Genomic DNA, 13,954 nt, shown 5'->3' with positions numbered 1-13,954 from the left:
CCTTGGACAAGTCATTCATTGGGTCTCAGTTTCCTCCTTTGTAAAATAAGGAGGTTGGTGCAGATGAGCGCCAGCCCTAAGAGCCTATAAAAATGGAACTCTCTGGTCTGTGGTTAGCTTTCATTTCTGGGTCCTTTAAGGATTACCAGGAGTAGCTGAAGCAGATGTTCTCAGAGGAGCCCTGCCAGTTCAAAAATCTCTGGTTCCCCGAATACCTCCCACACACTGGAGAGCACACCATGGTCTTCCAGTTTGGGCCAAGTACAAATGTGTGTGTGGAAACAGAACAGGGACAATTAACTTTTTTCAGAAATTTTCTAAAATTCTGAACTTAACCAACACCAAGTAAAGTGGGTATTTCCATAGGCTTAGTAGAACAGAAAAAGAAGAGTCATACATGAAACTGCTTATGTCTATAATATACGATTTGCTTTTAGAATTCTTGCTTTAATGATGCAGCTATGTCCAGGAAATAATCCAGATTCCTAGAAATGGTCTACTCCTCTCTCATACTCCCTTCCCCCTTCACCCCAATTTCCCAGAGTCTTCTGAAACCTCAGATTCCTACCTGAGCAAACAGATACTCCAGTGAATAGGCATCAAGAAGGGGAGTGGCATCCAGGACCCGTCTCCTTTCATAGCCATTTTTTTGCTTCTTTGGGGAGTGTCTATACACAGATTGCTCACTCTCATTGGTCCCATGCCAATTGGTGAAATAGAATCTGGAAAGGAAGAAAATAGGCATAAATCCACCTTATAGCTGTGCTGGGGGGTAGCCAGGAGCCAGGAGTTGGACACCCCAGAATGGAGAAAGGGCCTAAAAGGGAGAACCAAATGAGATGCTCCCACACCATGTCTAAGAAATAATCTCTATGTCTGTTCAATCATTACACTCATATCCTACTCTTTATAATCCCATTTAAGGTTTTCTTAAAAAAAAAGATATTGAAGTGCTTTTCCATTTCCTTCTCCAAATCACTTTATATATGAGGAAACTGAGGCAAACAGGGTGATGTGACTTGCTCAGGGTCACCCAGCTAGGAGTTTGCCCCATTTCCAGGACTGACAATCTATCTATCCACTGTTAAACAATGACCTTGACATTTTTTGTGGAATTCTCTTGGTGGCCATTTATAGTCTGTTGAACATTTATTTTCATTGGAGGCACTCATTTTGTCCTAATTTAAAATTTCAAGAAAATCTCTACCAAGGTCCAGTAGCATCTGGTGTGTTTAGTTAGTTAAAAGGTGTCAAACTCAAACAAAAATGAGTCCCACCAATCTATATCCAAGGATCCCAGGGACTGCACGGGACTTTTCAAATGTAATAGTGCCTACAGTTTATTGCATTTTTCCTTATTTTGTTAAACATTTCCCAATTACATTTTAATCCATTTTCAACTGCACTTAGAGGACCACAAGAAGCCAATGCCCCCAGCCCCCATTTGACTCCTCTGCGCTGCAGCATGGTGTGAAAGAAGACTTGGAAATAAATGTTCCAATTCCACTTCTGATACTACCCGCGTGACCTTGAATGAATCATTTCTGTAGCTCAGCTTCTCAGGCCTCTATTTCCTCATATGGAAAATGAAGGGATTCACTCAAATGGTCTCCCAGCTCTAACTTTATGAGCTGATGTTTGTAGATAGTTTTTATAATCACCCTTTGAAGTAAGAACTCCTGCTATTTTCTTCATTTTATAGATGGTGAAACTGAAGCAGAGAGAAGCTAATTGGCAGGTAATAAAATACCAAAAGTGGGATTCAAATATAGATTTTACAGATTCTAGTTCTCCGTCTACTACTCTAAGAGCCCTCCCAGGTAAACAATTTCACTTCTCTTTTTTAGGATTTTTTTTTTTTTTAGGTTTTTGCAAGGCGATGGGGTTAAGTTGACTTGCCCAGGCCACATAGCTAGGTCATTATTAAGTGTCTGAGGCTGGATTTGAACCCAGGTCCTTCAGACTCCAGGACCAGTGCTCTATTCACTGCGCCACCTAGCCGACCCCACTTTTTCTAATTTATCTAATCCATCACTTTTTCTAATACATCCTAAAAGTTAGCGTTAGTGCTCACGCAGCCAACAACTATAACATGAACTGATGAGCAGGATCCATCTCAAGTTACTTTTATAAATTCTTCATAGACACCTAAATTCATTTTTAATAAAGATTGGGAAAGGCTGGTAGGGTTGCCTCCTGGTGATACAGATGGGAGGGAGCCCACACTGCATGTGGTCACCTCGGCTATACTGGCATTGCCTCTCTCCAAGTGTCTTTTTATATTTTTTAGGTGGGAATTATAAAAAAAAAACCATGTCCTAAGAATTACAGTGAAATTCTTATCCAGATATTACTTCCTAAGGCAATATTTAAAATAATCCTTCCAAGACTTTGGAAAGGACGTTGGAAATTGTCTCAAGATTTTCCTTCAGCCTAGACATCCCCTAACATAGATACACATGAGCGCCCACATATCCATATCAGAAATGACCACATACCAGCATCACCCATACCACACTCAGCACAAAACATACCAGGGCTTCAAAATCTGTTAGGTTTTCTCTTATCCAACACTGCTGTCACTATGGGAAGTAAACAATAGAGACTTCTCAAGTCTGACTGTGGCAGGTGACAGAGAGGGAACCTTTCAACAGGGACGTCAACAGACAAAACATGGTGTTTTTTCTGGCCCAACAGGAGGCTCAGGTCAAGATCAGCTCACTGGAGATTAGGGACAAGAGAAAATGAGAAAAAAAGGATGTGCCTGGGAACAAAATCTCTGCAGGCATCTATGGCCGCAATGATAATTTGAAATGGGAGCCTCTTGATTCACAGGAGAGTCAAAGAACCACAGAGATTCCCAGGGCCACAGATTTAAAGCCCCCATACATCATTTCTCAGATGAGACATAACCCCAGAGAGGTCAAGTTAGTTAACAAGAATATATGAGAAATAAATAAGTTCCAGAGCCACAATCTGGACTCAGGTCCTGTGATTTAAAAAAGATTGTTCATTTCTGTTGTACAAGACTCCCTTTGGAAAGCCAAGTCAGATGGAGATGAACAAAGCAGCCCATGCAGGAGAAATAACATTGTGTCATGAATTGAAATGGATGGATGGATGGATGGATGGATGGATGGATGGATGGATGGATGGATGGATGGATGAGATAGACAGACAAACACATGGATGGATGGATGGATGGATAGAAGGATAGACAGACAGACAGATAGACAGATCAATAGATAGATGGATGGATAGATGGACAAAGAGAAGGACTGACAGCACAGACAGACAGACACATGGATGGACAGATGGATGGACAGACAGACAGATAAGACAGACAGATGGATAGATCATATATATTATATGTTTGTATCTTGGCTATCCAATTTCACAAAGTATATTGTTTAAACACATCTTAAATTCTTGGAACCCATTATTATTATTGTGGTTATTTGGTAAGCATTCTATCTCACCCTCAACTTCTCAATCTCTCACTCTTCATATCCAAGCAGTTACCAATTCTCATTGATGAAACCTTCACAGTTTACCCTGGTATCTGTCCCTTTCCCTCTAGCACCCGCTCCCACACCACACACACACACACACACACACACACACACAAACACACACAGCTCAGGCTTCCATCACCTCCCACCTGGATACTTCTTCAACCCCCAACTGGCCTCCTCGTGTCTAGTCTTCCATCTCACCAATCTATCCTCTGTTCAGCTTCAGCAGAGATCTTACCTAGCACTTTCTTGCTCAGTAAGCTCCAGTGGCTCCCCATTACCTCTAAGAATAAATACAAGAATTCACCTGCCTGGCAATGAAAACACTTCACAAAAGGGCCCTGATCTAGTTTTGCAGGTGCGTATTATTTCCTTAAAGCCATCCAAATCAGCGTTCTGACTCTCCCTCACATATGAATTTCCCTTTCTATGTCTTGGCCTGGAATGGGCTTCCTTCTCACCTCCACCTCATTGTGAGTTTAGCTTAGACACCTCCTCCTCTATGGGGCTTCTCTTGATCCACCCTGCTCCCCCTGCCCCGCCCCAGCTGTTAGTGTCTCCCTACAAAAGTCTTTATTTTTATCTATCTCAGTGTGGGTAGATTATACTCCTTAATAAATTGGAAATTTATTGACAGCAAAGACTTCCATTTTTGCCTTCTGTACAGAGTCTAAGACACAGTCAACATAGAGTAATTGCTTATTGATTGATTGGTTGTTCTTCCTACTAGATTAGAAGCACCCTGAAGGCAGGAATCATATCCTCTTGAATCTTTCCCTGTCAGTCACATCAAATAACAACCACATTAATGATAATAATAGTTAGCATGTTTATCGCATTTCCAAGATGGCAAACCATTTTACACATGAACCCAATTGACTCTGTAAATTTTTGCAGGTAAGATGAAATGGGGAGCTCTTTCAATCAATTTATAAGAATTTATTATTAATCAACTAATATGTGTCAGATACTCTGCTAGTATCTGAATTTACAAAGACAAAAGTGAAATAGTCCCTGCCCTCAAGGAGCGTGCATTCTCCTGAGGGAGACAACACAGCTATGTTAGACCAAGTATACACTCTATTTATTCAAGGAAGGACAAAGTAACCTTGGAAGGGAAGGCTTCGGTTGGAGAAGGCCAAGAAAGAACTCCTACATTAAGAAGGCATCATCTGGGGTGGCTAGGTGAGGCAGTGGATAGAGCACCTGCCCTGGAGTCGGGAGGACCTGAGTTCAAATCTGGCCTCAGATGCTTAATAATTACCTTGAGCAAGCCACTTAACTCCATTGTCTTGCAAAAAAAAAAAAAGAAGGCATCATTTGAATTCTGAAAAAAGCCAAGGACTCCAGGAGGAGAAGAGGAGGAAAAGCATTCCAGATTTGGAGGATCACTAGGGCAAAGGTCCAGTGTTAGAAAAAGAAGACTAACAAAATGGTGGAACCCTTTTGCTCAGAGGATGCAGAAAGCTGTTTGCTTCTCCCAAATGCACAGGGCTGGGCTACTTTCCTAAATGCCTCGGTAACCCAGACTTTAGGATAAGTTATAGATGAGTGACTCATCTGCAAAGGTGAAAGGTGTGCCCACACCAGGAGTTCCTCTCAAGTCAAGATTAAAGAACATAGAACTAAATGAAGCTTGGGAAGTGGGGCAATGGGTGGAGGAAGAAGAGAAAGTGGGAATTTTTTTAAATAAGTAAGAGACATGGTTCCTGATCACAAGAAACTATTTCCCTAGTGTTATAGGAAGATAAACAGAGACCTTAGTCCAGACCCTGAGGTCCAAGAGAAGGGAAGAGGGAGACACTAAGAGAAAGAAAGAGACTTTCCCCGGGGAGGCACCAAACCAAAAAAAAAAAACTGTCTGGAGCCAGTTGGACCAGTGAGACCAATATCCTCCTCCAATATCCCCCTCATGTTTCCTGCTATCTGGGTCCTTTATGAGAAGGGTTCTCCACCATCAAGTACCCATCACCCCAGCCAGATACCAAACTAGTCTTCTCTTCATCTCTCCCATCTTACCCCAATCTCCTCCACAACCACCACTCTGGACGAGACCCTTTACTAAGCCCTGGTTTAGAATCTTCTCTACCACCCTGAACCAGACCCACCCCCATCACCTTGGATCAGATGCTCCTTCCCTCCTCCTCCCCCCAAACTCTGCATCAGACCCTCCTCATCTCTCTACTGGACTGCTGAAAGAGTGACCTATTGGTCAACCTGCTTCTAATGTCTCTCTAGCCCAACCCACCATCTCAAAAGGACATTCCTCCAGTAGAGGTCTAACTGTGTTTCTCTCTTGCTTATTCAGGCTCCAGGGACTATCTATTTTAGGTACTTGGACTTTCTTGCTGTTCTTTACAGATGGTGGTCCATGTCCCTCCTATATGCCTTTGTAGAAGTGGTGCCCCTTGCCAGGGGCACAGTCTCTCCTTACCTCTGCCTTTTCAGATCTCCAATTCTCTCCAAGGCTCCCCCCTCAAGTACCATCTTCCCCAAGGGGCCTTCCCTGATCCATCCTTCCCCTTCCCCCGACTGTTAATGAACCAGGACCCTAGAAGTATGCATTCACTCTGTACTCATTTTGTATTTTTTCATCTGTGTATGTGCTGTTTGGTTCTAAGAGAATATAAAGTCCAAGAGGGCAGGCATTTTTTAATTCTTGTATCTCCAGCACTTAGAGCAGTCCTGGTCCAAATACTAGGGTTCTTAATCATTCCTGTTAAATTGGAAATCTCTGGCTCATTAGCTTTGCCCGGGAATACAAACCCACAACTTTCTTGAGCCTGGAATAGATGATAGATGGGGTCTTTTGGAGGATAGTTTAGCTAAGAAACCTTTCACCATCAGATAATGAGAAGAAAGCTCAGGGTAAGGAGGGAATCAAAAGAATCATGAGGGAGTTAAGGGGGTGATAACCCCCTACTAGGAACCTTGGGACTGTTGGGGGTTGGTCCCCTCAAGGGCCCAGCCCTCACTTTAGTCTTGGTGAGACATCAGCAGAAAGAGGAAGTTTTGAAAGTAATGATCCAGGGCCCACAAAAACCTGACTGGGCACCTTCTGAAAAAAACTGCCAGTGTGGACTGAGGTCTTCACTGATGGCAGATGGGAATATGGAAAGAGGAAATGAAACCAAATTTGAAACCAGGGAGTCTGCATTCAAATCTCACCACTTACACTTGTGAGCCCCTCCCTCTTCTTCCTCCCTTATGTGACCTAAGGCATGTCACATCAACCTAGAGGGGCCTCAACTTCCTCATCTGAAAAATGACTGAATTGGAGTAAAGTTCTGGACTGGGAGTCAAACACTCATTGAGAGTGTGATCCTGGGTAAATCATATCACTTGTCTCTGACTCATTTTCCTTACTTGACTCACAGAGTAGTTGAAAATATAATGTGTAAAGCATTTTGCAAACCCTAAAGAACTATAAATCTGATTTTATGAACCCCTCAGGAGAGGAAAATGGGTTGGATTTGGCATCAAACACTCTCAATTCGGTGCTCAGCTGTCTCTTACTTGCTACTGGTGTGACATTGAGTCAGTCACCTAACCATCATGAACCTCAGTTTCCTCATCTATAAAAATGAAGGATGTGCTCTAGTTGGACAACCTTTGCAATTCATTTAAACTCTGAAATTTTTTAAAGTTAAATCTACGACTTCATCCAGAAAGCAAGCTCATGGGATGAACTCCCTCTTCCTCTAACCATAAGCACCCTCTCTGTAACTTCAAGACTTAGAGTCACTCGTCCAGGATGATGCAGTCAGCAAGTGTCAGAAGTAAAATGTGGACTCAGGTCTTGCCAGCTCCAAGGTCAGCTCTCTAACCATTGTGCAACACTGCATCTTAAAGCTAGGGCACAAAGCAATAGGGATTTTCCTAGATCAATGATGAACTTTCTCAGCATGTTATGTTACAGGTTACATTATTTTTATGATGGTTTCAGGCCAAAGGGTCTGAGGTTGAAAAGCAGAATGTCCTGCCAAGAACTGGAAGGGGCTGGGCTGAAGGACAGAGGGAAGTAGTCACACCATAGACTAGTTTGCCTGGCAGGCGTGAATACATCTGCAAAGGGGGCACTAGGACCAGATTCTCCAACAGAAGACTTCTGAAGACTTTCCAATTTACTTCCTCTCTAAAGAACTCTAGAATCCTTGATCTAGTGCTCACAGGTTATCTGGATCCATCCCTTCATTTTACAGTTAAGGAAACAGAGGCTCCAGGAGATGAAGTGGGATCCCAATAAATGACAAAGACAGCATTTGACTCCAGATCTGGGTTCTTTCCACTGAATCTGGGGAGTTGTTGAAAGTCATCTAAATTCAATGAGCCTTATTTAGCTCCTTCTGTGTGCCAGGATGAGAAACCACAGAGCAGAGCACCTATGAGGATAGATTCTGTAGTCAAGAATACCTCCTACCTTGGCTACATAAGCTGTGTGACCCTAGGCAAGCCATTTCAGTTTCTGAGGCTGGATTTACAGATTTCTCCTCTGTAAAACGAAAGGGTTAGACTAGATGAACTTCAAAATTCCTTCTACCCATGGATCTAGGAGCCCATGAACCTCCCAGAGTCCCAGAGAATTGCATAAGCCTATAAACTACAGATAAATTGCTAGTCTGTATCAGTGGAGGGAATTTCCATACCTAGAGACCCAAAACCAATAAAATCAGAGACTTGGACTAAAAACAAAAATAAGCAACAAATGTTCTAGTCAAACCTGATGGATTGTGGGCATATTTAATTCAAACATCTCTCAGTCTGGGTTCCAAACCTGAATGCTATTGACTCAAGAAACTGAAGTTAACTCATTTCCAGTGAAATCTAATTCAAATGTCTCTCTTTCTACATAGATTCCCTTTCACTTTCTACAAGGGGAAAGGTGAATGCCAGGGGTTAAAGTCATTCTGGAATGCATGTCGCAATTCACTATTTCCTTCTGCTTAGGCCAAACAAACATGAGTTGTTCAGTCTAAAAACTTCTCTTATTCATGATGGCAAAATTCCCATATCTCCACCATGTTTTGTTACCAAATTTAAATTATTCCGTGTAGTACTGAAGTCCTTTGTAAACTGCCTCAGCCTACCCTACCAGAGAGTTCATATCATTCCTTTTCATCTGCACCCAACTGACCTAATAGCTGCCTTCTAAGTAATATCCATCTCCTACTTTGTACAGGTTGTTCCGTATACCTGAAATATCTTCCCTCTTCTTTTGAACCTCAGGTCAAATACTACTTCCTCCTATCAGAATCTCCAGAAACTTGATCCTCTTCCACCAAATTATGACTTTTATATGCCTTTTTGTAGATATCTTTTTTCCAAAAGAGTATAAACTCATCGAGGACAGGGATGGTCATTTTTTTTTAAATCTCTAGGCACTTCAGAAATACTGTTGAGTTATTACTGAACTAATCAATCTAGCTTTCACATAGACCAGATCCAAGTGATTTTATAGATCTCAAATCAAAAGCAAGAACAATGTATACCTCATTCGATAATGCAGCCGCAGCGATGTTTTCTCTTCAATCTTGATGCAGTGATTTGGAGCGTACCACAGCTTAGTCTTCTCATCATACAGGGCAAAGAGGTTGTGGCATAATGGAGAGATGCCTAGGGAAAAGGTCAGGAATCCATCAGAGAGGAGGGAAGCATGTGCTCTGTTATCTCTTTCCATTTCCTTGATTTGTATATATTTGTTTTCGTGTTATTTCTTTCATCAAATTGTAAGTTTCTTAAATGCATCCTCAGCATTTAGCATAGTGTCTGCAAATGTCAATGCAATGGGAACAAAGTGCTTAGCCTTCAATTCAAATCTTGCTCGCTGTGGGACCCTGAGCAAGTCATTTAACCTTATTTCCCTTAGTTTCCTCAAATATAAAATGAGCTGGAGATCTTTGTATCTTTGTCAGGAAAACCCCAAATAGGTCACAATGAGTCAAACAGAGCTCAAAAAGGACTGAACAATTGATATATAGAGGGACTTAAATGTTTAATGATTGGTTGATCTATAAAAGAGGGAGTTGAACTAGATGGTCTCTGAAGTCCCTCTTAATTTTAAATCCTATGACTATTACTCAGGAGACCTAGATTCATAATCTGTCTCTGTCACTAACTGTGAGAGCTCTAGCAAGTTGCTCGTGCTCTCTAAGGGTTCATTTCTTCATCTGTAAAGTGGGATCAATCAAACTTGCTCTCCTACCTAAGTGATGTGTTCAAGAAAATACTATGGAATCCTCAAACACCAACACCAACAACCTCCTCTGGTTAGGGCAATCCTCCTCCCTCAACCTCTTTAGGGGTGTCTTTTGACCTTTCACCAATTATTTGTGCATAATGTATTAATTGTGCCATCCTTAGAGAGGATGTTTGAGGGTCTTTTTAAAGTTATGTCAATGACAAGAAGGTGTAGGGCCATTCTTCTGGGTGAGGAGGAAGTACAATGAAGACAATACCTAACTATTCAACGCTTGTCTTTTCCAAAAGGATTTTTTTTTTCTGAATGGAGAATAAATCAAGAATAGTTTGCATGGAGAGGAAATCCAAGATAACTGAAGAAATGAGTAAGCAGCTTAGAGCTGTCCTCCACATCTGCAAGTCTTCAAACAGAGCCAACTGCATTAAAAATGGGTGAAGGGGAAGCTACATGACACAATAGATAGAGTACTGGCCCTGGAGTCAGGGGGACCTGAGTTCAAATTCAACCTCAAACATTTAATAATTACCTAGCTGTGTGACCTTGGGCAAGTCACTTAACCCCATGCCTTAATAAATAAATTATTTTTTTAAATGGGTGAGTACAATGACTGAGCCACCACTGGAGACCTGGGGAAGACCTTTGGAGAATAAGTGATATGCTATGTGGTGGGAGATTGCAAATGTTGCTCAATATTGAATCAAGAAAGGGAAGAGAGGGGCGGCTAGGTGGTGTAGTGGATAAAGCACCAGCCCTGGAGTCAGGAGTACTTGGTTTCAATTCCAGTCTCAGACACTTAATAATTACCTAGCTGTGTGGCCTTGGGCAAGCCACTTAACCCCATTTGCCTTGCAAAAAAAAAAAAAAAAGAAAGGGAAGAGAGTAAAAATCTATCATCCACAGATCTGTGAATTTGACTTTTATTCTTGGATAAATTCTAGGATGTATAATCAAAGGGATGGTTTGTTAATCCTTAGAGAAGGAAACAGTGATCATGAAAACCCAATGTAACAATTCAAAAACAAGTTATTTCAGACTCCTTTCACGTCCTTTGTTGGCCCATAGATCATAGGAACTCCATCAGATGATATTCTTAAATTTCACTAAAGGATTAAGAAAGTTATGTGTAGGGTGTGTTTATGTTTGCATGTTGTCTCCTCTATTAAACTGTAAATTTCTTGAAGGTAAAGACTGCCTTTTACCTCTTTTTGTATCCCCCAGCTCTTAGCACAGTGCAGGCACCCCCATGCTTAATCAATGTTTATTGATTGATTGGTTGAATGTGCTTGTACATAAGGTAGAGGGAGACTGATGGGTGACAAGCTTAATTAGGTTAACTGGAATTAGTTGAATCACTGGTCCCAAAGCGTAGCCATGTCCAAAATCAACTTGAAAATGGGCTCTAATGGAGAGCCCCCAGGATCAGTGCTCGGCTCTATGATGCTGAGCATTTTCCTTTAATGACTTTATGAATAGCAGAGATGGCATACGGATCAAATTTGCAGATATCATCAAGTTTGGAAGGATAGATAAAATATGGGAAGAGGGAGTCAAGTTCCAAACAGATGGTTAACAACTTGTAACAATGGGTCAAAAAAAGAATATGATGAAATTTAATGCAGATAAATGTAAAGTTCTCCCTTTGTGATGCAAAAGTCAACTTCACAAGGATAGCAGAGTCATGGCTAAACAATAATTTTAAAAAACATCTGGGAACCTCAGTGGACCACAACTTTAGTTGAAGTTAACAGTGTGACATGAAATCCCCTAGGCTGGGCCAAGAGAATCAAAAGGTCCACACATAGGGAGATAAGTCCCCCCAAGGACATGTGGAGTTTTTTGTTCAGTATCAAGTGACTCATTTCTAAGAGGCAGAAGCTGGAGAATGCACAATGGCAAGAAAACTGAAAAAGATGCCAGAGGAAGGTTGCTACAGGAATTGGGGATGTTTAATCTAAAGAAGGAAGATTCAGGATCTCCCAGGGAAGATGAAGATTATTTCTGTTTGACATCCAGAGGGTTGAATTAGGAGCAATGGGTGTGGGGAGGAGAGAAGAATTGGCAAGAGAGAGGTGAGATTAGGCTTTGCTTCAGTGAAAGCACCCTCACAATGGTGGGGTCCCAAAGAGGAATGGGCTGCTTTGGCAGGTGCTGGGGTTGTTCTTCCCTAGAGGTCTTCAAGCAGAAGGCTGGAGGACCCAAGAGTAAACAGTTCATCATCAGCACAAGCGCGGAGTTGGAGCTTAATAAATGCTAACTGACTGACTAACCAACCACATGGCAGTGATGCTACACTGTGAGTTCTTGGTCAGGCCAGGGTTAGACAACCTCTGAGGGCCACCCTCCCTCTGAAATTAAGTGATCATGAGCTCCTTAGGGGAAGGGAAGAATGGCCTCTTTCATCTCCCTATCTATCCGCCGTGTCTTTTCCACACTAAGTGCTTGATGGTTATTACATTTGTGACAATAGATAAGACGTCAACATCTCTGTGTCTCAGTTTAGTCATCTTTAAAATAGATAAAGGGACACCTAGATGGCACAGTGGATAGAGTACTGGCCCTGGAGTTAGGAGGACCTGAGTTCAAATTTTACTTCAGACACTTAATAATTGCCTAGCTGTGTGGCCTTGGGCAAGCCACTTAACTCCATTGCCTTGCAAAATCAAAAACCAACAAAAATATAAAATAAAATAGAGAGATAACAGCACGTTGACCTCAGGGTTATTGAGAAGATTAAATGAGATCATGGGTGCCAATCACTCTGCAAACCCTCAAGTTCTCTAGAAATGTGTGAAAGATATGCTGAAGGAGTTGGGAAACCCTTCCTCATCTCCCTTCCAAACTTTGGTTTTTACTCTGTTGTCCAATGCTCACACGCTGCCTTATCCATCAGACACTCGAAAAATTTCCTGGCAGTAGTGAAAGGCATCTGTGTTAGAATAAAAACCAACCCAAGTGACTTTTGACAGCGATTAAAATCTCTTAGCATAAATAATAAATAGGTTTCTTAAGTACCCAGCATATTTATCATAAATGTTTTTCATTAGCGGCTGCCTAACTAGAAGACATATGTTTAATGAAGTTGATCTCATAGCTTTCCCTCGCCTCTCCCTTCTCCCTCTTTCATCTTCCCCTCTTTTTCTCCCCACTCCGAAAATCAAGCACCATTTTCCCTTTAGCAAGAAGGGCAAAAAAATTACCATCAAGATAACAAAAACTACAGATGCTAAAAAAGCATTCTAGTCTTCCAGCCATTTACTCGCAGCATCCCATTTCTTCCTGTCATTTGCTCCTACCATCCCATTTCTTTCTACCATTAATTCCCTAGAGGAAATGAAAATTACTTGGATTTTTAAAATGTAGAAGGGAAAATGAAGGTTTGGCATGAACCAATTAGTAGTAGTAGATTGGTTTGACCTAAAGGTGGTCTCTGACTCACCACCAGCTCCCTAAGAATCAAGTCAGGGTACAGCATGAATTTAAACAATTGAGGATTGCTCATCTTTTGGGTTTGCCTAAGAACTTGAGACTCGGAGGCAGGATTAGCAACTTGTGTTTGAATCCTGACTCTGACTCTTTAGCTGTGTGATCCCTGGTCCTTTCAATTCACCTCCTTGGTCTTAGCTTCTTCATCTATCAAATGGGTATATGATAATACAGGATTGTTGGAAGGATCGTAAGATTAGAGCTGGATGGGGGTGATGATCAACCCTGATGGATTTGCCCATTCCATCAGTGCAACAACCAGGGACAATTTTGAACTATTTGCAATGGAGAATACCAACTGTATCTGGAGAAAGAATTATGGACTTTGAACAAAAACCAAAGACTATTACTGTCAAATTAGAAAAAAAAGCATTCTATTATTATGCAATTTTACTACTGCATACTTTATGTTTCTTCCTTAAGGATGTGATTTCTCTCTCATCACATCCAACTGAGATCAATGTATACCATGGAACCAATGTAAAGACTAACAGACTGCCTTCTGTGGAGGGTGGGGGGAGGGAAGCAAGAATGGGGGGGAAACTGTAAAATTCAAAATAAAATCTTTCTTTAAAAAAAATAAGATTAGAGCTGATGTAAACCTGGGCTCTATGAAACTTGTTATCAAAATTGTTTGACAACTGAATTTTGCTATAATTCACTTCCTTAGCAGTCCTATGCATTTGATTTTGTGCATTTAAAACCAAGATTCTGTGAAAGGGTCCATAGACTACACCAGAATGCCTGCCCAGGGAGG

At 41.5% G+C, this 13,954-nt stretch overlaps 1 protein-coding gene across 2 annotated transcripts in view; it reads right to left on the bottom strand.

Moving 5' to 3' along the window:
* Window positions 1-13,954, bottom strand: part of JAK1 (Janus kinase 1) — a 139,988-nt gene that overhangs the window by 44,031 nt on the left and 82,003 nt on the right. For both annotated transcript variants that reach the window (XM_074221254.1, XM_074221253.1), the window contains 2 exons: window positions 9,005-9,128; window positions 569-722 (listed from right to left, as the gene is read on the bottom strand). In XM_074221254.1, the coding sequence (XP_074077355.1) occupies window positions 569-722; window positions 9,005-9,128 (278 nt within the window). The remainder of the gene's footprint in view (window positions 1-568; window positions 723-9,004; window positions 9,129-13,954) is intronic.

Source organism: Macrotis lagotis, chromosome 2 (genome assembly GCF_037893015.1).
Source record: "Macrotis lagotis isolate mMagLag1 chromosome 2, bilby.v1.9.chrom.fasta, whole genome shotgun sequence".
In the NCBI taxonomy this organism is placed as follows: domain Eukaryota; kingdom Metazoa; phylum Chordata; class Mammalia; order Peramelemorphia; family Peramelidae; genus Macrotis; species Macrotis lagotis.
This window is presented reverse-complemented; position numbering and strand designations above follow the sequence as displayed.